This window comes from Misgurnus anguillicaudatus, unplaced genomic scaffold (genome assembly GCF_027580225.2).
Source record: "Misgurnus anguillicaudatus unplaced genomic scaffold, ASM2758022v2 HiC_scaffold_33, whole genome shotgun sequence".
Classification (NCBI taxonomy): Eukaryota; Metazoa; Chordata; class Actinopteri; order Cypriniformes; family Cobitidae; genus Misgurnus; species Misgurnus anguillicaudatus.
In genome coordinates, this window is record NW_027395283.1 from 6208960 (window position 1) to 6234206 (window position 25247).

General features: G+C 36.1%; 1 protein-coding gene across 2 annotated transcripts in view; it reads left to right on the forward strand.

Moving 5' to 3' along the window:
* Positions 1-3354: 3354 nt before the first annotated feature.
* LOC129437197 (protein NLRC3-like) overlaps positions 3355-25247 on the forward strand; it is a 40264-nt gene continuing 18371 nt past the window's right edge. Inside the window, exons 1-8 of one of the 2 annotated variants that reach the window (XM_073865834.1) lie at positions 3355-3429; positions 3863-3883; positions 4033-4130; positions 4353-4469; positions 5106-5231; positions 5497-7278; positions 11123-11296; positions 16170-16343. In XM_073865834.1, the coding sequence (XP_073721935.1) occupies positions 5176-5231; positions 5497-7278; positions 11123-11296; positions 16170-16343 (2186 nt within the window). In that variant the 5' untranslated portion in view covers positions 3355-3429; positions 3863-3883; positions 4033-4130; positions 4353-4469; positions 5106-5175. Of the gene's footprint in view, positions 3430-3862; positions 3884-3981; positions 4003-4032; positions 4131-4352; positions 4470-5105; positions 5232-5496; positions 7279-11122; positions 11297-16169; positions 16344-25247 lie in introns of both variants that reach the window. The other variant, XM_073865835.1, reaches the window with a different exon arrangement.

Consider the following 25247-nt stretch of genomic DNA (forward strand, 5'->3'; position numbering starts at 1 on the left):
GGGTAAATACCATAAACATACAGAATATTGTTATTTTTGTTTTAAAACAACTTATTTCAAAACATCTTTAAAACACTATAATTAAGCCAACACTTGGGGGCGGTTTCCAGGACAGGGATTAGACTAGTCCTAGACTTAAACACTTTTAAGATCTCTCCAAACTGAAAACAACTTGCACTTACATATCTTAAAATACATCAGTGCCCTTTCTTTTACCTCAAAATGCACACAGGTAATGTTTTTAGTAAGGCATGTTTGTTAAAACTAGTTATATTTCCTAATTAAACTAAGGCCTAGTCCTGGATTAAGCTAATCCTGGTCCGGGAAACCGCCCCTTAATGTTTATTATCACATAACTTTTATTTAAAATAAAAAATCATGACAATTTTTTATTGTTTTTGCGGCTTGGCTTCCTCTGTTGGTGTTCTTGTCCACTCGGATGATGAGTTGATGTCGTCTCACAAATGCTGTTCTGCATTACATATAAAAAACATAAATGAAAGCCTTCAGTAAATGTTTCTTCACTGTGCCTTGACAGAAACAGAGTTTTCTGAGCCAGTTACGTTAATAACTTAAGGCTAACTTATGTGCTAGCTAACCTGCTACCGTTGGCAACTTTCTTGAAAAAACATTGTTTGAAATGCGTGAGTCATGTAACAAAACCAGTCACCTTATTCAGCATGCGGATCCTGCTAACATCACTCGCAGCCGTACTCCACAGTGTAGAACGTTTTTAAATTTCACCTCAGGATCGCGTTCCAGCAAACCTCCTGCAGACGGCCGCGCGCTCTACACCTGCGCAGTAGCCTACGCATGTAGTCGTCTTTTGCTTTAGCGGGAGCTGATATCTGCTGTTGTTTCATTCTGGTTTGCCATTGCATAAATTATATTTGGCTAAAATACTTGTGTTTACAGTAAATAAATTGCAAAGCACCACTTCAAATATGTCCGCAAATGTAGGAGTTTCCTGGTAAATAGGGAATAAGTTGCTATTTTTATTGTACTTACCTTAAAAAAAAGATAACCACATTAAATCAGCTGGACTTTTGTTATTAAAAGCAAGTAATATAGGCTACTAAAATAAAAATGATGAGCTGTTATATTTATTTGCCGATGTGGCTCGTAGACATTGACTGTATACAACATTCAGTAGTCAATATGAAAAATTCACAATAAAAAAATAAAACATAATTTCCCCATAGACTTGACTAAGTCATACATACCACGTAATATTACAATAGGTACCCTGTTGTTATAAAATACTTTGAGTATAAATAATTTACAATTCTTCATATTCTTACCCCCTTATTACCCCAAACTTAAAATATTATTACCTTATACCTACAAGTAGCCTACGTACTGTATAGGTACCCTGTTGTTACAAATAGGTACGCTGTAAATTCGGTTTAATTACGCGGTACTTTGCGGGTCGTAAAATAAAGTGTTACCAAACTTTCTCTATCGTAACCACATTATAAGAGTCTTAAAGTGACAGACACCCAGAAATGTCAGAGCCTTTTATACAACTTAAGTGAATTAATTTGTTTTTAATTTTATGAAGAAGCAGTGCACATCAACCATGTTGAAAGCATTCAAGTAGGAGACAAAACTGCAGGAGAAAGAAGTCCAGAACATCAGAGAACATTCATCTTGAACATCTTGATGATAACAGCACATTCAATAATACAGAAACAGACACTGAAAGTCTTTATCCTCACTAACTATTATAGTAGCTTTATGACAAATGCCTTATACATGTTTGAAGTATTACCTGCTCCCATACTGTACGATGCACTTCTGTTTTTAGGGAGGTTAGGCTGTGATGTTTGGAAATTGCAGTAATTTTTGGGTTTGTTTCTAATACCCAATAGTTGCCAGATGTTGTCCTGTCAGAAATTCTTCTTCATGTGGTCCTGGAGGAGGATGATGCTGCATTGTTAAATCTCTCTTTGGTTTGTTTCAGATTCAGAAGTCTGGTGGACAGGCACACTTCTGCTGGCTTGATGGTATTCATTTTCTTTTACATATTTGATTAAAGAGGTTTAAAATGCTGCCATATCATTAAATTTCTCTGTTGACATGTCTGAATGTTTATATTTGTAATGTTAATTTATTATGCTCTTCATTTCAATATACAGGTGTAACTAAATGGAGAAAAAAGTCTGAGCCATCGCAGGAATTTTAGAAAATGTTTACACTGCAATGAAGTGAACAATAACTGCTTACCAGGTATGCAAATAAAGCATGAAATTGTGATCACTTTTAGGTTCATGGCAAAATGCAATGGGAATATGTCTGTATGCTTGACTACTGTTAAGGTAATTTATGTATTAATGTCTCAATTTTCTTATGAATCCTCTAGGCAATGTTGGAAACGAGGAGAGATGCAAGACTTTTACTCAGAAAACACCCATGGAGGGTTTAGCAGTTAGTGGTCATGATGCTACAGGAGGAATAACTCTGTATAACACATCAGTTCTGTTCTGAAAGTCTTGTAAATACCTCAGGATTATTTGTGATTCTGATTTCTGACATCTACTAGGAGCGCCCCTTAAATTATGTTTATATATACAGTATATGACAAAGTTTCTTTGTTCTTTGTCTCCGAGCTCTTCTGCAAATCATGCACCAAAGGGTACTGTATTTATTATGTTTTATATCTTAAGGACCACAATGGAAATAAGGCTATGGGATTTTTGTGTTTTAATAATTTTAAACACTTCATGTTGAGTGTTGTTGTTCAATAAAGTATTAAATCAATTAAAATCTGTCTAATACATGTATCCAATCTTTCTACTCTAATTAAAAAACAAGCAAAATAAAATAAAAGATTTAAAATAAAGGTCATTGGTGAGACCTGTCTCTCTGTGTCATTGAGACGTGTGAGTGTGTGTGTGTGTGTGTGTGTGTGTGTGTGTGTGTGTGTGTGTGTGTGTGTGTGTGTGTGTGTGTGTGTGTGTGTGTGTGTGTGTGTGTGTGTGTGTGTGTGTGTGTGTGTGTGTGTGTGTGTGTGTGTGTGTGTGTAGCCTATATAATAAATATATAACATACAGTACATCTAGTAGTAAGTGCTTCATATAAATATGAATTAATTTATCTAGGTGTTTTTTTGTGCATATTTTTCATTATTTCACACAAACATTGATTTACTCACATATGCATTCATACATAAATATTCAGCTGGAATTTAATCACCAAATTATCTTCATCTTTGTTTATATTCAATAAATAATCCTGACATTAATACTTAACACCAGCAGCGGCACAGAAGGGACTTTGGACCGTACTTTGATCTCTTACTGCTTTAAGTCATAAACAGGTGTGTTTTATAATCTCTCACCATTTTACACACCAGTTTTAATGTGTCTGCATTCGCTGAAAGTCACTTACGTGTCCTTGTTCACTTTGAGTAGAAATATGTTGACGAAGGTAAGTGTTACTTGACTCAATGTTTCTAATAAAATCATTATCATTATTACAGTTAATAGTAAAATTAAACTTTTATATTCATCTAAACAGTATCATCTATTATCGTTTTTAAAACATGACTAATATTTATTAAAGCTCAGTGACTGAATGGATTTTGTCAAAAGTAGTGCAGAGACTTTGTGCTGATTTATAACTTTTATGTATCTTTTAAATTCTTTATAATTTCTGTGTAAAGTTATTTAAATGATGCTATATCAAGTCATTTTTATTTATTTAGCACTTTTCACAATTGTTCATTGTTTAAAAACAGCTTCAAATGAAATAGAAACTAAAACACACACACAAACATGCTTGTCTACTGACTCAGAGGTTTAGACTTTGTGCTGGTTTATAAAAGTATTAAACCTATGATCATGATTCATAGATTCATTAGATTCATTAAGAGTCTGTGGAGGTGATCAGATTCAATTCAGAGTCTGTGGAGGTGAATCAGATTAATTCAGAGTCTGTGGAGGTGAATCAGATTCATTCAGAGTCTGTGGAGAGAATCAGATTCATTCAGAGTCTGTGGAGGTGAATCAGATTCATTCAGAGTATGTGGAGGAGATCAGATTTATCAGTGGAGATCAGACTGATGTGACTGAATGATTCATGGCTGATTCACAAACATTCAGAGATGAAGATGATTCTCCAGGAGTCAGGTATTCTTATTCAAATCTGTACAAAATGTTTTATCTAAACACAAGTGAATTACAAGTAACACACTTTCTTTAATTTAAACTGTTATTAATGTAAATAACATTCTGCATGTTTATATGATCAATTAATTTGTAATTAGATTATCAAATAGCTGTAAATATCTTTCTTGATGCAAATTAAACTAAGAATGAAAACATCTACATCTGTATATTATCTTGTTATAGATCAGACCATCAGAAGAGATCAGACTCATCTCAGATCAGCTGTTTGTCTATGAAGAGTGATGGATCTATGAATAATCCAATACAATTTCAGGACAGAGAAACATCACCTGGTCTGAGGTACAACAGCTGTCTCATGATCAGCAATATATTTTAAAATGGACTTTTATGTATCTTTTAAATTCTTTATAATTTCTGTGTAAAGTTATTTAAATGACGCTATGTCAAATCAATTTTATTTATTTAGCACTTTTCACAATTGTTCATTGTTTCAAAACAGCTTCACATGAAATAGAAACTAAAACACACACACAAAAAAGCAAAAAACAATAAAAGCACAGCAGTTTTTAATAGTTTAGGATGAAGTAAAATGAGTTACTCTGTTTGTTTCTTTAAGTAAAGTAATGAGTAGGAGTCAAACTATATTATAAACACAGTCTATGATGGAGTATGTGGAGGTATTTTGTTACTAATAGAATAATGCAATACATAAAACTCCAACTCCAAACTATAACCTTTAATCCTCTCCAGAAATACATGAAGTACATGGAGGCACTCAAAATTATTCCCTAATAGAATGATGATAATCATATAATAATAATAATAATAGCACTAAAGTGAAGTAGTGATATTTGTAAGATTGTAACTGGACCATAATAATGAAAGCAGTATTAATGAAAATATTACATTTAAGTTAATCTTATTATTATGTATAAATGTGTTATATAATAAACTTTACTGCGAAATAATTCCTAGAAACCTGGAGAGATCTGACAAACATCTACAGTAGAAGAGATCAGACTCATCTGAGATCAGCTGTGTGTCCATGAAGAGTAATCAGTCAATAACATTTCAGGACAGAGAAACATCACCTGGTCTGAGGTACAACAGCTCTGTATAGATAAAGATATGATAATATACTCAAATATGTGTTCACAAACTGTTGACTAGTCTATTTATATCAGATTGTCTGAATGTCTTCTGTTTAATATAAATAATATTGTCTGGATCAGACTCAGATCAAATAAGAGTGTATAAGAATCATGTTGTTATTTAATTCAGCAGATATCACTTAAATGATATTAGTTTACATGTTTTTATAACTTATGTAATAATTTATGTAATAGTATCATGCATCTGTTTACAGTTATCATTGTCATCAAAAAACATTCAGATCAAATCTGAGGAAGAAGTTTGAGTGTTTGTATGAGGGAACATCAAATAAGAGAAACCCAACACCACTGAATGAGATCTACACAGAGCTCTACATCACAGAGAGTGAAAGTGGAGAGATCAGTAATGAACATGAGGTGAGACAGATTGAGACACAATCCAGAAGAACAACAACAGAGGAGACACCAATCAAATGTAATGACATCTTTAAACCTTTACCTGAACAAGACAAACACATCAGAAGTGTGCTGACAAAGGGAGTCGCTGGCATTGGAAAAACAGTCTCTGTACAGAAGTTCATTCTGGACTGGGCTGAAGAGAAAGAGAATCAGGACGTCCACCTCATATTTCCACTTCCTTTCAGAGAGATCAATTTGATGAAGAACAAAACACTCAGTCTTTTAGATCTTCTTCATCTTTTCTTCCCACAAACAAAAGAAATGGAAATCTTCAGTGATGAATATAAAGTGTTGTTCATCTTTGATGGTTTGGATGAGTGTCGTCTGTCTCTGGATTTTCACAGCAGTGTGAGGTTGTGTGATGTAAGTGAATCAACCTCAGTGGACGTGATGCTGACAAACCTCATCAAGGGGAATCTGTTTCCATCTGCTCTCATCTGGATCACCTCCAGACCAGCAGCAGCAGATCTCATCCCCTCTGAGTGTGTTGATCGAGTCACAGAGGTACGAGGCTTCACTGATCCACAGAAGGAGGAATACTTCAGGAAGAGAATCAGAAAAAAGAGACTGGCCAACAGAATCATCTCACACCTGAAGTCATCCAGGAGTCTCTACATCATGTGTCACATCCCAGTCTTCTGCTGGATTTCAGTCACTGTTATAGAGAGAATGTTGAGTGAAGCAGAGAGAAGAGAGATCCCCAAGACTCTCACTCAAATGTACACACACTTCCTGATCATTCAGACAAACATCAAACATCAGAAGGACTATGAGAAGAAAGATGAAGACATGATCTTCAAACTGGGGAAACTGGCTTTTGAGCAGCTTGTGAAAGGCAATCTGATCTTCTATGATGAAGACCTGAGAGAGTGTGGCATTGATGTAGCAGAAGCATCAGTGTACTCAGGATTGTGTACTCAGATCTTCAGAGAGGAGTTTGGTTTGTATCAGGGGAAAGTTTACTGCTTTGTTCATCTCAGCATCCAGGAACATCTAGCAGCTCTTTATGCTCACATGTCCATCACAAACAACAACGTATATGTATTTGATGAAAGTCCTAAAATTTTGGCCATATTTAAACATAAATCATCAAAACAGGTTTTTTTATCTGAGTTACATCATCGAGCTGTAGATAAATCTTTAGAGAGTAAGAATGGACATCTGGATCTTTTCCTGCGTTTTCTTCTGGGTCTTTCACTGGAGTCCAATCAGATTCTCTTACAGGATCTACTGACACAGATGAGAAGTCGCATCTACATGAAAGAGAAAACGGTTGAGTACATTAAACAGAAGATAAATGAGAATCTGTTTCCAGAGAAATCCATCAATCTGATTCACTGTCTGAATGAACTGGGTGATGATTCACTGCTGCAGGAGATTCAACATTATGTGAAATCTTCATCAGTAGGAAAGACCAAACTCTCCTCTTCACAGTGGGCAGCTTTAGTTTTTGTGTTGTTGACGTCTGAGCAGCATTTGGATGAACTTGATCTAAATAAATTTATTGGAGCTGAAAATAAAGCAGATGAAGTTCTTGTGAGACTGCAGCTTGTGATTAAAGAAACCAAAAAACTCCAGTAAGTAAAACTAACAACAATCACATGACTGTTTACATATTAAAGCAACACTATGTAGTTTTCCATGTAAGATTGGCTTACGGCTCCCACATGAGGTTGAAAAGCACAACAGTGCAATTGTGTTGCTTTAATACAATTAATTTAATTATTTTATGATTTTATTTGAACTTTTACTTTGGAAGAATCTTTTCTAACAAAATTCATTTTCTTAATGTTGTACATAAATCAGCAGTCAATCTCAAAAAAGTTCCCAACATTCTGCCAATATAAAAAGTGTCCAGTTTTCTTGACGTTCTAAGAACGTTTCTGTGTTGTCTGAACGTTAGATGAATGTTACATTCTACCATTTTTCTACCAACAACTTATCTACCAACTGCTACAGAATTACACTAACTTTACATTACCATAACAAATGTGTTTTATTATATACACAAAGTTAACACAACCAGGGAAGAACTAGCAAACAAAAAGTCAAGGGTCAAGAGTCCAACTAAAACAAACACTGATCAACACCATGGTGACTTTAAATGAAACAAATCATCAACATCTAAACCTAATAAGTGAATTGTGTTTTCTACAGCAATATTTTTACAGAACATTCAGAAATAATGTTTTATGGGGTGGTTTCCCAGATAGGGATTAGCTTAAGCCAGGACTAGGCCTTAGTTTAATTATGAAATATAAATTGTTTTAACAAACACACCTTACTAAAAACATTACTTGTGTGCATTTTAAGGCAAAACAAATGGCATTGATGTATTTTAAAATATGTCAGTGCAAGTTGTTTTCAGTTTGGACAGCTATTACATTTACGTTAGTCTAGGACTAGTCTAATCCCTGTCTGGGAAACCACCCCTATAAATTTTAAAATAATAAAATGCAATGTTTCTCTATCATATGGCTGGACAATATGGCCAAAATTTTTATCGCTGTATACTTCTTCATTTCGGTCGGTACGGTATAAATACTATAATGGTATGCATATTAAAAAAGCCTCAGGAAAAACTGCCAAGAATGCGTTCATTGGATGTCTGAACCAAAAACAAACCTCTGAAATAAATTGGGCCACCGGGTTGTGTTTCTGTTTTGATATATTATGGATTTATTCAGTCACAGTATTGACTTTTATAGTTCCATCTGTGTTAGTCTTTGTTCAATTTGCTATTATAGTAATATGTGGAGAAAATATAAGTCAACGTGACCCTAAAATAATTGTAGTATTTAATGTTACATACTGTAAGAAAAATAAAAATTACTGATTTACTTGTAATTGCTTAGCAAGCTAGATAGTAAAAAATTATACATTTATTTCATGATCTAATCTAATATTTTTTTATACAAAGATGACGGTGTTGAAATGTTATGGTTGTCACAGTAGCAGTGTCCAAAATATGAAGAAGTTTAAGAGAAAATATCAAACATACAGGAGCTTGAGTGATCTTGAAGCATGCAGTAGAGCTGAAGGTTTGAAAATGGGGTCCTCAGGAATGAAGTTGACTCTGTAGTTGTCTGATTTTATTGCTTTTTATAAATATCTGACGGTGATGATGAATATGTGGGACACATTTTGAGCAATCACTAAATAATAGTAAATATTGTTCAAAACTCACTGTTTGTAGTTTTTAATACATATTACAATGTACTCTTTCATGTGGTAAATATATTATTCAATTCAATTATTACTTTTGGCTTTTTTAATCAAGTTGAAATGATTATCTCTTAACCGAGAACAGCTGATTTTGTAGGCAATGGTCCAGCATATAATCAATAATAAAAAATAAAAATAAACCTATAAAAGAACCTTACATATGTGCAAAGGACCCCCTGATTATAACATTGATTCTTTTTCTTCATGAAAATGTTATTAATTTCCAACAGAATCAGCACTTTTCTTAGTGGGACATGTTTTTGCCAAAGTTTCAAGAATCAGTGATTTGATACTAGAAATTTAATTATATTATACATATTACTCATAACCAGATGACACAGCAGCATACATACTTGTATCTTTTCTCCTCATCTTTATTCTTTTCTAACCTTGGCACCTTATGGATTAAGCCTATTTTTTCTCACCAGTAATTTAGTTTGTGTGCATTACATCTCATGTTCTCCCTCTCTATATGATGTCGTCATTGGAAGCTGTGACTTGATGCGAACTAACCCCACACCTCCTTCTCATACTTCTGAGTGACTGACAGCTCTTCTCTGAGCAAACACTCCAAAGTCCCGAATAAATTAATTGATCGCATGGTGGTGTCAATGATATGATTTGGTGCGAGGTACAGATCAGCGAATTTAAATCTGCATTCCATTTGCTTGTCGTCCCGGAGATTGCGGCTCATGGTTGCTTAAAGCACAAGTTCTGTATTTTACACTTAAAGCCCTGTTTTCAGATTGTTTATGATGAAATAGAATGGTTTTTACTGAAATTTAGACATATGATGCTGGCCTGAGAATTTTCGGGTGTTTGTTGTTTCACCTCCCACCTCTACAATTGGTGTATAGGTGCACTGAAACAATCTATCCTAAAATGCATTAAACTTTCATTTACAAAGACGTGAAACTCAGCGAGTGGTCAGGGGTGTTCACTGATATGCTCAAACAAAAATCGCTGCAAAAGATGCTTTCCAACAGCTGTTATCGTAGTTTTTGTCCAACTCCATTGACTTGTATTAGATGTGCTGTGAGGTACGGTATTACTCCGCTGCCGGAAATGTTGTTTCTATTCTTGCAATTGGCAAAGGTGGATTATCACCACCAACTGGGCTGGAGTGTCTATTATTCAAGCTCTAAGCGGAAGAATATACGGGTGTGAGGCAAATAGGTCCACAAGTTTACAACGAATGATAAAACATCTGTTGAAAAGCATCTTTTGCAGCGATTTTTCAGTGATATCAGTGAACACCCCTGACCACTCTTTGTAAACGAAAGTTTAATGCATTTTAGGAAGGATTGTTCCAGTGCACCTATACAGCCATTGTAGAGGTGGGGGGTAATACAATAAACACCCGAAAGTTTTCGGGCCAGCATCATATGTCAAAGTTTCTGTCAAAACCGTTCTATTTCATCATAAACAATCTGAAAACAGGGCTTTAAGTGTAAAATACCGATCTTGTCCTTTAACTGCAAGACACCACACGTTTAAGAGGGAAGTAGCCCCTTGACCTGTGTTTAACATGCGTTTTTACACGTGACACATGAACGGCCACAGGACGCCGTAATGTATAAAAATTTCGGAAATGTGTTTAGAAACCATATCACTGTTATCGAAAAATATTATACTGCGAGATATATTGATATTGAAATATTGTCCAGTCCTACTCTATCATTTACATAACAAGCAAATAAGTCTATAAAACAGTTGTTGTTTTAAACATTGTGTGAACATTAAAACATGACATTGACATAACGTTTGAAAATGGTAGAATCTAACATTCATCTAACGTTCAGACAACCCAGAAACATTCTTATAACATCAAGAAAACTGAACACTTTTTATGTTGGCAGAACGTTTTTGGGAACTTTCACGGAACGTTCTTAGAACTTTTTTCTGTTAGCTGAGAGTCAGACAATATCTTGTCCATTATGAACACAAACACTTGAGGAAATAAGATCATGTATTCAGTGTGAGTCATGAACTCAATACAGATTTATGAAGAAATGTTCATGTGGTTTAGGACATCTAACACTAATAGTCAGCTGTGTGATGGATTTATTTGACATTTAAACACACAGTGTCTCAGTTACTGAGGGATTGAAAGAGGAACATTACATGAAGAGATGGAGGTTAGAGATTTGTGTTTGTAGTTTTGGATAATTCACATAAAGTCTCTGTTCTCTACAGGTTGTGGAGGTGTGATATCACAGATGAAGGTTGTGTTGCTCTGACTTCAGCTCTGAGATCAAACCCATCACACCTGAGAGAACTGAATCTGTATGATAATAATCTAAGAGATTCAGGAGTGAAGCTGATCTCTGATCTACTGAAGAATCCTGACTGTAAACTGAAGATACTGAGGTAAGATTGTGATCTGATGTTCAGACAAAAATTACATATAGATTATAGTGAGACTATATAGAGATCATAACATCTGTAATGGATTTAAAGACACTAGTCAACATTGAAAGTGGATCATAAAAGTTAATCTTAGGGTGTTTTCAGACCTGTAGATCGATTGCTTTGTTTTGAAACTGGGGATTACATGGATACAATGTTGGTTCAGTTCGCATACACAAGGCAATATTTCCAAATAAAGCAGACTTTGCTAATACAAGTCATGTGTGTGTAAACTTTCCTTTAATTGCTCAGAGTGCATCTGTTTATTTTCTGTGATTCTGCTTAAATTGTCTGTCAGGATTAGAGCCCGAAGCCATTTGTTTTGAGAATAATGGCTGGCTGATGAAGTTATTGGCTGGCTAGCCGGCTTAGCCAAAACCTAAATGACTGCTGCAGGCAAACTTTTCATAGCTGCAAATGACTGAAGCTGCCACTACATGTCTACAGATGTACATGTTATACTGATTAACTAGATCTCAATCTTTACAGGTAATGAGAAATTGAGACTGAGAAAAACTGTAATATAAACACACACTGTTATCAGTATTATTTTGGACAAAGTTTTGCATATTTCACTTCAATGTACACTGAATCATGCGTCGTGAATTAGCAATGTGGAAACGATGGTTTGTTACTGCAGTTATATACCGTTCAGTGCTAAAAATCTCTCCGTTCCAGAATATTTGGTTCATAACATCAATCTTTGATTCAGGTTTGTGCAACCGTGCCCTGAAGATTTAACAAAAGTCTGGGTAGGTCTAAGTTAAAAAAAAAAGTAAATAGGAATTAGGAAAGTATGTGAGAAGTGAGATCAAAATTACCTTGCTTGCTTCTTTCTGCCATTTAGATCAGTGCGAGAAAAAAAGGGGGCGGCAGTGGCTCAGTGGTTCATGTAGGTTGTCTACAAACCGGAAGGTTGGTGGTTCAATCCCCGGCTCCACCGGACCAAGTGTCGAAGTGTCCTTGAGCAAGACACCTAACCCCAGCTGCTCCCGACGTGCTGGCTGGCGCCTTGCATGGCTGACACCGCCGTCGGTGTATGAATGTGCGCGTGAATGGGTGAATGTGAGGCTAATTGTAAAGAGCTTTGGATGGCCATAGGTCTGTTAAAAGCGCTATATAAATGCAGTCCATTTACCATTTACCATAAAAAATGCATCGCTTCTTCTGTAGCAATTTTAATTGGTCGTCATCCCTGTTAGTCTCTGGCCGTTTCTCAATCCGAAGACTGCAGCCTCCGGAGGTCGCATTTTTACACTGCATACGTCATCAAGATTTTTTTTTTCAAAATATTAACAATTATAAAGTTTATTCTTAGTTAATCATAAATTGTTGTAATATGCGTATGGCTTGCGAATGTAATGCTCATTTAACTTAAATAAACCAGGATTGATGACGTATGCAGCCTGCATATGCGACCTCCGCAGGCTGCAACCTTTCGATTGAGAAACGGCCAGCTGTGTATCGTAGCAACGAGTGAGCACAAGACTGTGCTGTTATGAAACCAGTCGGAAAATAGATCTCGTGTATTGGTTTATATATTTTGTGTGTGTATGTCTCTATGTGATAGAATTATTATTTGATGCAAATAATTCTAGCCGGCTCAGCCAAACTTTATCACCTCAATTTGGCTTAGGAAATTATTGGCTGGCGGCAGCTGAACTTCTGAACTGGCTTCGGGGTCTAGTCAGGATGGACAGAGAGCAGCTTTACGGGATTATTGTGTAGCTTTTTTGTATGTGTGGTTATATTACTTCATTTGTTTAAGTAGGAATCAAAACTTGGGTGGGACAACATTCTTAACATGAATCTATGTGGAGAAGAGCAATTAAAAGCTGTTTTTAATAGGAACAGATGCACTTTGGTGTTAAATTGCGTTGACGTGCTAACCAGAATTTATCTACAAAAAGCTATCAGGTATGTTCATGGTTAATTAAGCAATTCATGGGTACCAAAGACGTCACTTCTGCCATGACTGCCGCCGTTTTTGTGTCAGTCTTGGCAGTGAACACATATCTAATGCACTGAATGGTCACATTTATTAGTTTAATTGAGGGCTTACCAGAAACAAAATACTGATTTTACAATCTGTAGTTAGATGTCGGCTGCCAGTCAGTCCCTACAGTTGTTGGCAATTGCAGAAGAGCGCAAAATCAACAAAATGTTGAGTTTTTGGGATTCTGCATTATTTGTCATATTCTGTATTAAATATTTCCAGAAATTAAAAATGTCTGATAAAAATAAATAAAATATAATATCTGTCATTCTAAATAGAGTAGACAAGTTGATGAATATTTTTGGCTTTAATTTACTAACGTGAATAAACAATCCCTCTCATAGCACGCTGTATCCTGTTACCATAACAGCCCTGCACCCCACAGTTAACAGTGAATCACATCTTCTGAGTACACATAAAACCATTATCTCTACTAGATTTCTGAAGTTTAATGGTAAGATATAATGCATTATTTTCATTACGATACACACATGAAAAGTCCTTGTGAAACCTGCTTGGTGCACCTGCTGTCTCATATGCAAGGATCTGGTAAAGCAATATCAAAATGTATTACAATGTATTATTTTGTAGTCCTTAAAATAAGCAGTGGCGTATTTAGACCTTGTGATGCCCTCGACCCACCTCACAAATGATCATGCAAGAATCCACTTAATAATTTAAAAGATTTTGTAAGAATTAGCAATTATTACATTTCACAAGGAAACTATCAATATAAACATGTCACTTTTGTAAAATTGAACACAAAAAACAACTCTTTAATCTGACATATAACAACATCTGTAGTTAATGTGCAACTACTCAGTGCTGTAATGCTACATTGCTTGATCTGAACAACACAAACAAAACAATTGCAGTAATATTATGCACAAATTCTCAAACTATTTACAATTGCACTTTTCTGGATTTTGATCAAGCAAAAAGCAGGGAAAGTGCAGAAAGACGTTTCTGTGTCATTGTTGTCCTAAGTTCATTTTTCACTCGCTTTAGAGTAGATAAAGACCTCTCTCCTTCACAGTTAGATACTGACAAAGTTAAATACAGTATAAGTGCAACAAAAACATTAGGAAATGTTGTCTTTAGTCCATTCTGATCAACAATTTGCAGCAGCTCTGCAGGTGAGGTCTTGTCTTTGTTAAAATGTCTAAACTGAATCAGTTCATCAGTCAAAGTTTTATCTGGTCCACTGGATAAGTGATGACAGTTTATCAGCTCTTATGCACAATTCACTTTCTGTACAGTCCTTACAAAAGAGAACACCAAAAAGATCATAGACCTCTTTGTAAGCATCAATATGTTTGTCCAGGCATGATTTTAGTCTGTCCAAAATGACATAATATGCCTCGACCTTAAATCTCTGACTTACATCAGTAAATAATTCTTCATCTTCCTCAGATGACTCATCCACAAACCGCTTTCTCTTTCGTTTGCAGCAAACATCATATTGAGAAGTCTGAGTAACACAGAGAGCACGAGCAGATTCATCTACCTCATATTACTCTCATTATTGTAGCTTTGTCCACGACAAATTGACAAGTCCAACCCCAAGTCTCGCACCAGTCTTGCCCCTGAAAATCAGTTGCTGGGACACAAAAGAAAGTCTGCTGTCCATAACATCTCAGCTGGAACAAACGTGCACATGCAGAACTGTGATCTTTCAGGCTTTGATGGTCACATACGCTCTTAATTAAGTCAAAATGTCCATTGGCGTATATAAATGTATATAAAAAGGTTCTGTGTAAAGTGAAAAGTTTAGGGAAAAAGTGTTTTAGGACGTATGAATCCATTACTATAGGCTTGTAAGTATAAGTGACAGCTGTAACTTATATGTTCATCAAAAAACAATCTGCTACTTAATGTTATATTTATTTGTCTGTTTTTTTTATTTGTTTCTCTGTTCTTATTTTATCACTTACTGTTTACTTGATTATTTAATTACTTGAGAACTTTTTACTATTCATTAATATTAGGCCAGCATTTATGTTATCTTAGTGGTCACTTCTGATTGAAGGCAATCCTTTATTTTTTGCTGATCGAATAGAATATTGAATTCTTGAATGGAATACAATTATTTCGGGGTTCCTCTAATGACTGTTGTTACCACCAACAGCACAACATATCCCGGGCATATTGTAATCTTGTTGTGATCCTCCTGGGAGTGTTTTATTGATCTTCATCTGGTAGTTGTGTCTGCTGTGAGCATAGACTAAAGCAGTCCGTCCCTGCCGTGTTCACATATGACTAAACAAACTGAATCAATGAGAAAAAGCAGCAGGTTCTGAAACATAGACTCAGGTCTGAAAACACCCTAAGATGTCCTCAGACAAGTATTGTTCAAAATTCAAAGACAACATTTATAAAAAGTTTTGGTCCACTTTAAATGTTGAATGTTGAATTTTAATTTAATCTCAGTAATGTATTTGATAACTGAAGCAGATTTTATTCAACATTCATCACAACACTTAATCTCTACTGTGAAAGTCAAACATAAAACATTAAAATTGAATTATGATGAGAAAAAAGTAAAAAAAAAAACATTCAGAAATAAAAACATAAGTGAAAATTTAGTGATGTCTGATGAGAGAAATCTGATTTTATTACTGTATAAAAAATAAATCACACTGTTAATATAAACATAAACTGATGAAGTTCATTTCCTTGTAAATCTCACTGATGTGTTTCAGTAAAACACAAACACACATAAATGAAACTAAAGTGAAAATGTTCATAAACACTAAATGATGACAGAAGAGAAACAAATTCAACTCACTGTAGATTTGATCTGTGTGTGAACAAACTGTGTGTCTCTGTTCTCTACAGGTTGAGTTCTTGTGATATCACAGATGAAGGTTGTGTTGCTCTGACTTCAGCTCTGAGATCAAACCCATCACACCTGAGAGATCTGGATCTGACTGATAATAAACTAAGAGATTCAGGAGTGAAGCTGATCTCTGATGTACTGAAGAATCCTGACTGTAAACTGGAGATACTGAAGTAAGATCATCTCTCTGATAGTTCCACATGTACTGAGGTTTAGTTAAACATAAACTGTATGAAAAAGAAAAAAACACTAAACTGTAAAGGATCTGATCAGTAAACAGATACATCAGCACTCTCATGAATAATTATGAGACATCGATACATCATCAAAGTACTGCAGTTTTTTAACAAAACACAACCTGTGAAGATAAAAACAGTGATAAAGCTTAAAATTAAAATTAATTCTTTAAATTAAATTTAAATTAATTAAAAAAAAACATAAATGTTGGGATGATCTTCCTCTGCCTTTTCTCTGTTCAGTGAGTGTCAGGAAGAAACAGCGCCTTTCATTTACAGACTCATCTGATGTGCTAATAGCGTTTCCAAAAACCTGCCACTAAATGTTTAGATATAGATAAGTCAAGACCTGGTCAAGACTTTTTTTGGATGTGCGTATCCTGTTTTCTCTTTATAGATATAGATAAGAACATGAATTTACTTCTGTAAAAATATGCACATCATTTGTTATTCAGACGGAGGCGCTGGGTGCGCTGCATCAGATAAATACAGTAATACTGCCAAAATCACTGTGTATAATGATGATGATTAGACGATATGTCAGTTACAGTTACATATCGATATGCTGGTTAACATATTAATTATAAATGTCGATTCTGAATCGATTCATGAGGGTCCAAATGATTCCCACCCCTAATAAACACAAACACTTGAGGAAATAAGATCATGGGCCTTATTTTAACGATCTGAAACGCAAGTGTGAAGCGCAAAACGCAAGTCACTTTGTGGGCGGATCTTGGGCGCTGTTGCTATTTTCCCGGCGGGAGAAATAACTCTTGCGCCAAGCGCAAATGTTACGAGTTTCAAATGTATGGAACTGGAGTAACAAATGATTTTTTTTTTTATTGGGGTTCACTACTCTCAACTCTCCTGGATAACAGCCTGGAAAACAGAATGTGAAGTCAATGAGTGAAAGAGCGAACCGTCATCTTCGTCTCTAAATCTCAATATCTTTCAGTGGCGGTTCTACACGGAGGCCAAGGGTGGCCCGTGCCTCTGTAGACATGTCCCTGGCCACCCCTGTGGCCACCCCGTGCTGACCAAATAAAAAACTAGAAATGCAATTCCCAAGGAATTACCAGTGCATGAAAATGCAAAAAAGTTGATTGACAGAAATGTAAAAGAAATTTAGTCTAGTAGTTTACCTGGCTGTTGACATGTTTTGCTAGCATGATTTAACATGAAGATAACATGATTTATCATGAAGCTAACATGATTTATCATGACATTATCATGATTTAGCATGAAGCTAACATGATTTAGCATGAAGCTAACATGACGCTAGCATGATTTAGCATGAAGCTAGCATGTTGTTAGCATGATTTAGCATGATGTTAGCATGATTAACATGAAGCTAGCATGCTAATAATGCTAGCATGATTAGCATGAATCTAGCATGATTAGCATTGAAGCTAACATGATGTTAGCATGATTAGCATTGAAGCTAGCATGATTAGCATGAAGCTAACATGATTAGCATGAAGGTAACATGATTTTAGCATGATTAGCAGGATGGTAGCATGATCAGCATGATGCTAGCTTGATAAGCATGAAGCTAGCATGATGTTAGCATGATGCTAGCATGATTAGCATGAAGTTAGCATGATGTTAGCATGATTAGCATTGAAGCTAGCATGATGCTAGCATGATTAGCATGAAGCTAACATGATGCTAGCATGATTAGCATGAAGCTAGCATGATGCTAACATGATTAGCATGAAGTTAGCATGATGCTAACATGATTAGCATGAAGTTAGCATGATTAGCATGAAGCTAGCATGATGTTAGCATGATTAGCATTGAAGCTAGCATGATGCTAACATGATTAGCATGAAGTTAGCATGAGCTAGCATGATGTTAGCATGATTAGCATGATGCTAGCATGATTAGCATGATGCTAGCATGATGCTAGCATGATGCTAGCATGATTAGCATGAAGTTAGCATGATGTTAGCATGATTAGCATGAAGCTAGCATGATGCTAACATGATTAGCATGAAGTTAGCATGATGCTAGCATGATTAGCATGAAGTTAGCATGATGTTAGCATGATTAGCATGAAGCTAACATGATGCTAACATGATTAGCATGAAGTTAGCATGATGTTAGCATGATTAGCATGAAGCTAGCATGATGTTAGCATGACTAGCATGAAGTTAGCATGATGTTGGCATGATTAGCATGAAGCTAGCATGATTTAGCATGAAGCTAACAAGATTTAACATTAAGCTAACATGATTTAGCATTAAGTTAGCAAGATTTATTATGACATTAGCATAAAGCTAGCATGAAACTAGCACGAAGCTAGTATGACTTAGCATGAAGCTAGCATGAAGCTAATATGACCCAAAGACCCAACCCCCATGTCTCTATGATGTTCGGATCCAGAGATATAAGGCTTTGTTTATTATGTTGCTAGGCTGCTCATATTTGGTTGCTAGGGGCGTGGCTTAATACCTCAATAAGGATGGTGAGAGACTGATTGGATGCCTGAGTAAAATGAGCCCACCCCCATGTCTCTATGACACTGTGCTGCAAAGATATCCATTTGGGCATTTTATAATGGCAGTCTATGGGAAAATGTTGCTAGGGTGCCCAAAATGGTTGCTAGGGGCGTGGCTTAATAGCTCAATAAGGATCCTAAGGGACTGATTGGATGCCTGAGTAAAATGAGCCCACCCCCATGTCTCTATGACACTGCGCTGCAAAGATACGGACTACCGGCACATCCGGGAACTTGACTGTACATTTCGTCACCGCCCCTTTTCGGGGGTTAAAAAAGCAGCGCCTCCATTGGCTTCCATTCAAAATAGCGGAACAAAGCAACGGTTTTACACAGCCGGCAGGCGTAAATAACTTATGAAATCACTCAGATTAAACATGTCGAGTATTTATCTGTCCATCCTGCCTGCCATAGAGCGCGAAAGATACATTAACACATTTAATTTGGTCAATATAAAAACATGTCCCTTTCATTCTCACAGCGTCAAATTTGTGTAACAACGCCATCCAGTGATTGCTGGAAATATCGCTAAGCCAGTTAGTTGTATGGCTGGACGGAAAAGTGCACTCATTACTCTAAATATAAAGACATAATAAATAAATACGAAGTAACTTTCAAATACGAAGTAAAATCATTCACTTGCTTCCCTGTTGACTTGATGAGGTACGTGTTTAATGTCCGGGTAAGACACCTCTGGCCAATAGGGAGCGTTGTTACACAAATTTGATGCTGGGAGAATGAAAGAGACATGTTTTTATATTGACCAAATTAAATGTGTTAATGTATCTTTCGCGCTCTATGGCCGGCAGGGTGGAGAGATAATTACTCAACGTGTTTAATCTGAGTGATTTCATAAGTTATTTACGCCTGCCGGCTGTGTACGAAGGTTGCTTTGTTCCGCTATTTTGAATGGAAGTCAATGGAACGTCTAGTGCGATTTCCCCCAAAAGTGGGCGTGAACCTGTTCAGAGACATTCTATGACGTTGCGCCGGTTGTGCGTATATCCCATCTGGGACGTTTTTATTTCCTTATATGGGCATGATTCCTGCCCCATTATAAGTCTATGGGGAAATTTGGGGGCCTCTTACACCCCAGGGGTACAACTTACACGCCATTGTGAGGTATGTTCTTACAGAGCCTGCCAGCCTCTTCAAATGTGGCAAGTCACAAGTTTCTGTGAAATTCTAGGTCTGAGCTACGACTCGTCAAAGTTTGTCTCCATGTTAAGTCAATGGGATTTTTCGGCTGCTTTTTCGCCCCTGGGGCGAAGACCGTACCTCCGACCGCTTATAAAAGTCATAGCACACTATTCCCGAATAGTCCGCACGTTTGAGAGTTTGAATGAAGTTTCTAAGTTAAGCGGTTCGACCCGTATTAATTGCGGAAATTTGGTTGGAAGAATAATAATAATAATAATAAAAAGCCCAGTAACAACAGTACAGCGCATTTTCAATGCACTGTAATTATAAATTTATTTAGATTTTACACGCGAGCGCCAAAAGCGGAACTAATGCGACGCAACGTTCTTCAAGGGCAAATTAGAGCGGCGCACCCAACCACTGCACTGTTGCTGGCTGCGGGTGCTGCTCGGCGAGTGTCTCAATTCATTCCCAATCTCCCGATGTTGAGAATGTGTATGCAGGTTTGGGCACTGGTAAGGACTAGCTGACTTGACATTGGGACAATGTTCACTTTTTCTCCTGTGACGTGGCTGCTTGCGCGGTGATCATTCACAGCTGTTACTCATCAACAACCAGCAAAACCAACATCTCGCTAACTTTTTAAAGTTTACACATTGTAAAAAGCGCTGTAATTATGCTCTTACATATACGTGCATTAAATTGGAGAAATATAATTAAATGTTGCATATAAAAATGTTTACAATTTAAAATAAAATATTATTTTAAATACTGATTAGATTGTGGTCCCTAACTGTCTAGCAATGTGTATTTATATGTAAACTAAAACACACGTTTATCTTTATAAAAGTTTGCATTTCATAAAGTTTATTAAGTATGCTCGCATGATTTTCGGTTGGGGGGCTTTATAAAAGAGCCAAGCTCCCCTTTTGCATCTGCACTCACTCTTGTATTAAATAAATATTTATTTTAATTGTAAAGTAAAAAAGTTTACGGGGCAGTTTCCCGGAAAGGTATAAGACTAGTCCTAGACTAAAATAAATGTAAGAGCTGTCCAAACTGAAAACAACTTGCAATGCCATATTTTAAAATACACCAGTGCCCTTTGTTTTACTTCAAAATGCACACAAGTAATTTATTTAGTAAGGCATGTTTGTTAAAAGTAGTTATATTTCCTAATTAAACTAAGGTTCCTGTCTTAAACTAATTCCTGTAACCACCCCTATAATCTTTAAATATATTTTCTTGCCATTTTTTATGTGCCCCTCTGGTAAAACACTGCCCCCTCCATGGCCCCCCTAGTGAAATTTGTCTAGAACCGCCATATTATAAATGTATCAAAATCATGGTATAAAACAATAACATTCCCTCAATGTAAACATGTGTCAGTTTCAAAGTCTGTTAATTTCAATTTCAACACTTCAATACAGTTTTTTTCCTATTCTCAACATATCAGTGAGTTACATCTTTCACGCTCACATTTACAAAATAATCATGTATTTGCAAAAACCAACATCATTACTTTAAAGTGCAATAACATCACAAATAAATAATGTTTTAAGCTATATAGTTATTTATATATAATTCATTGTTTTTCTTCCTTTAAACTTCAGAAATATACTACCATAATAATGTAGTAATGTGAATTGTAACCACTCTTTGGAAGTAAATGAATATTTAAATGACTTTTGAGCATGGGCGGAGTTTGGGGGGGCAGGGGGGGCAATGCCCCCCAGACGCGGCCAATTAATGCCTGCCTTTGCTTTGAAAAAATTAATAAAAAAATACAGAATTCATATTTTCTCATTTTATTTGTCTTATCTTCTATATTTTTTGAAGGAATTATTTTTAATTACTGTATTGAAAAAGTTAATTTTCACGTGATTGGCGGATCTTAAAGTATTGCGTTAACTTACGTGAGTAGAGACTCTTCCTGTTCTGTTCCCGCTTTAGTCTACATGCTAAATAAACAAAATGGACATTCGTCGTTTCTTTAATAAGCCCACTAGTAAAAGTGTGGAGTTTTCTAACTCTGAAGCCTCAACTAATTCCACTGCTGCTACAGACACAGCAATCGAGGCCGCATCTGAGAACAACGAAGCTGGCCTGAGATCCAGCAGCGCCGCCACCGTGTCACCGGAGTTACCCGCTCAAGTTCAACCTGCCGCATCTGGATCTGGATAGGCTGACCTCGGGGAGAAAGCTATTGGGCCAAAACAGCTTATACTTTCTTCTTTCCCTAAGCGCCTCATTGGAAATGTTAATCGTGCCTTCTCTACATTTTACTATCACAAGTTCCCATGGATGGAGTACTCAATTTCATGCGATTTTGTTTTTTTGTTTTTGCTGTCGCCACTTCTCTTCAAATATTGCAAGATCAGACGCGGACGAACTATTTACAAAAGTGGGAGCTCGGAACTGGAAAAAACTGTCAGAGAAGCTGACGAAACACGGTTCGTCACAGGTACATTCAAATAGTATCCCTTACGAAAATTAACCATGGTTTTATTGTGCTAAAAGTGTAGTAACCATGTTTTTTGTGTATTGTTTACTATCAGCAAAACCATGGTTTTACTACACTAACCATGGTTTAACTATGGTTTTTGAAAACCATGGTTGTCAAAACCATGGTTATTTTGCGGTTACCATGGTTTTACTACAGTAACCATGTTTTTTGGTTTTAACTGTAGTAAAACCATGGTTAATTTTCGTAAGGGTTGAAGATGTGGGAGAGCTTTGAGCGGTGCGGTAATATTTCCATCAGAGCGCATTTCCGAAAATTCCGCTCCGCTCGTTCATCCCAGAATGCCCATTGGTAATTTGCTAGTTCGAGAATCTGTAAAAACGGCTAGCAATAAGTTATGGAGTTCAAATATTGTTTTAAGGAAGTCGCCAGCCTTATATATAAATGAAAGAAATGAAACTAAGATGACAGAATAACTGTAGCATCGTCAGCATCTAGATGCAGTTTTAAAGATTAAAATAACTTTAATCGAACTGATCAACACAAATACAAATATATTTGTAGGCCTACATAATATAACTGATTGCTTACCAGCATTAAAATCACTTAAAATAAAAACATTTATAGTTCTTTGTGTATGTACAGTGGCCACTCCGTGGATGAAGCTGTAGCCAAAAACGCCGGTGCCTTTAGTATTAACTGACTGAACACTTGACTTACCTGGACATTTAGATATTAAATTGTTTTATCAACAGTATCTGCGTGGAACATTATAAACATTGATGATAATCTGCCGACTCGACTGATTCAGCACGTCCTCTATTTTACAGAGAGTCCGCTTAATTAACGGCTTTTCGTTCGGTCCGTGTGACCTAAACATTTTTGCTCTGTAATTTGTTCTCGTATAGGCTATATTTCTACATATTTTCGACCATGTAACATTTGGGATAAAATGTAAGTTGTTATAGATAGCATTTAAGCTTGTTCTTGTTCTGAAATTATGAAACGTTTAGTCTGACTAAAATTATCTATCCAGATTAATTTAGCCAAAATAATGATTTATTTGTTATATAGATACATGTTAATTTATCTACTAATATACAATTGAAAATGCCATAAATAAATATTCTGTATTGCATTCGTTTTGTACATTTACAGGTTCATAAATACTGTCTAATTTTAATTTCTTTAAGACACTGTGTTCTGTTTTTACCGATGCAATGTAAATTCGCACTTAAAAACCTTCTTGTTAAGAAATTGTTCTTCAATTTATTTTAGTTTTTTCAAATAATATATTTATATAATATTATAGTTTGTTAATCTTTTTCTCATAAGGGGAACGAATTGTTATAATATTTCGTAATTACTTATTACATTTATTATAACTTAAAATTGTGAATTAGTAAAACATGTGGATGTCGTGGAAACAAATTGTTAATTTGAATTATATCCGTATAAGTTAAACTAGGTCTAATAGCCAACACACAACTGTACAGAACTGCGATTTATCAGCTAATACTTTAATTAAATGCAATTATCCAAGAACGTCAGTACAGAAAACAACTAGGCTTACTAAATATTTTTTTTTATGTCGGAGCGGGATCTGAGCGGGAATTGGTTTATTTGCGAGCGTGAGCGGAAAGTTAACGGAGCGCTTGCTTGTGCGGTGAGCGACTGAGTGGAGCGCTTGAACAGTAGAGCGGAATATTTAGCGGAGCGGGTGCCCCCCCCCCAGGCACAAAAATGAAACTCCGCCTATGCTTTTGAGCCAACACATGAATCATGTACATACGGAAAGCTGTTAAACTTATAATACATTGTAAAACAACACTTTAACTGCTGTCAGACAGCTAACTGCTCCTGTACAACTTTAGTAATAAATTCACTTAAAGTTTTTAACAACATACTTCTCTTTCTTAACATTTACAATAACTTAAAAACTGATGGACACCATAAAAACACAAAATAAAGCATTACCAGGGAGTGAGGACACATGTACACCTATTCACACATTCAGTCACAATGTAAACACGTTATACAGCCGATGACGTCATCGTTTACGCATGCTTTCTCCCGCGATTATAAACACGGGTCTTTAACTCTGCTTTAACTTATCAAAAACTCCATAACCAACTCATCACAGTTTCAATACACTACATACACTTCAGGATGAAACAGTTCTTGTGATTGTTTTTATAGAGTACGAACCTGGAAAACAGAATGTGAAGTCAATGAGTGAAAGAGCGAACCGCCATCTTCGTCTCTAAATCTCAATATAGCCGTTTCTCAATATGCGTTCTTGTCTGTACTTGCGTTCTTGTGGACTTGTGAAACGTCATCAGTCGCAGCCCAAGTACTGTTCCAATTCAAAGTTCGCATCAAGCCCAAGTTCACATAAAATCCCCGGATGTGTTCTTGATCCGCCCATTTTATCGAGGATGCATCAGAGGAGACTTGTGTGGACTTATGACAGCGAAGTTTCCCAGAATGCATTTCGCGTCAGAAGTTCGTTCTTCCGAGTCTGAACTTGCAAGTTCGAACTACGAAGGACACAAGTCCGAGTTTGGCGTACTTGGTATTGAGAAACGGCTTATGAGAGAAGAGGGAGGCGTCCGTCACTTAGGCAGCACAGTGCAACAATACCCGCACTTTGGTTCTGCTTCATTTGGTTCCCCTCTACATTAATATTGTACTACACAATGAGAGTTGCAATTTTAATAGACGCTGCATGTTA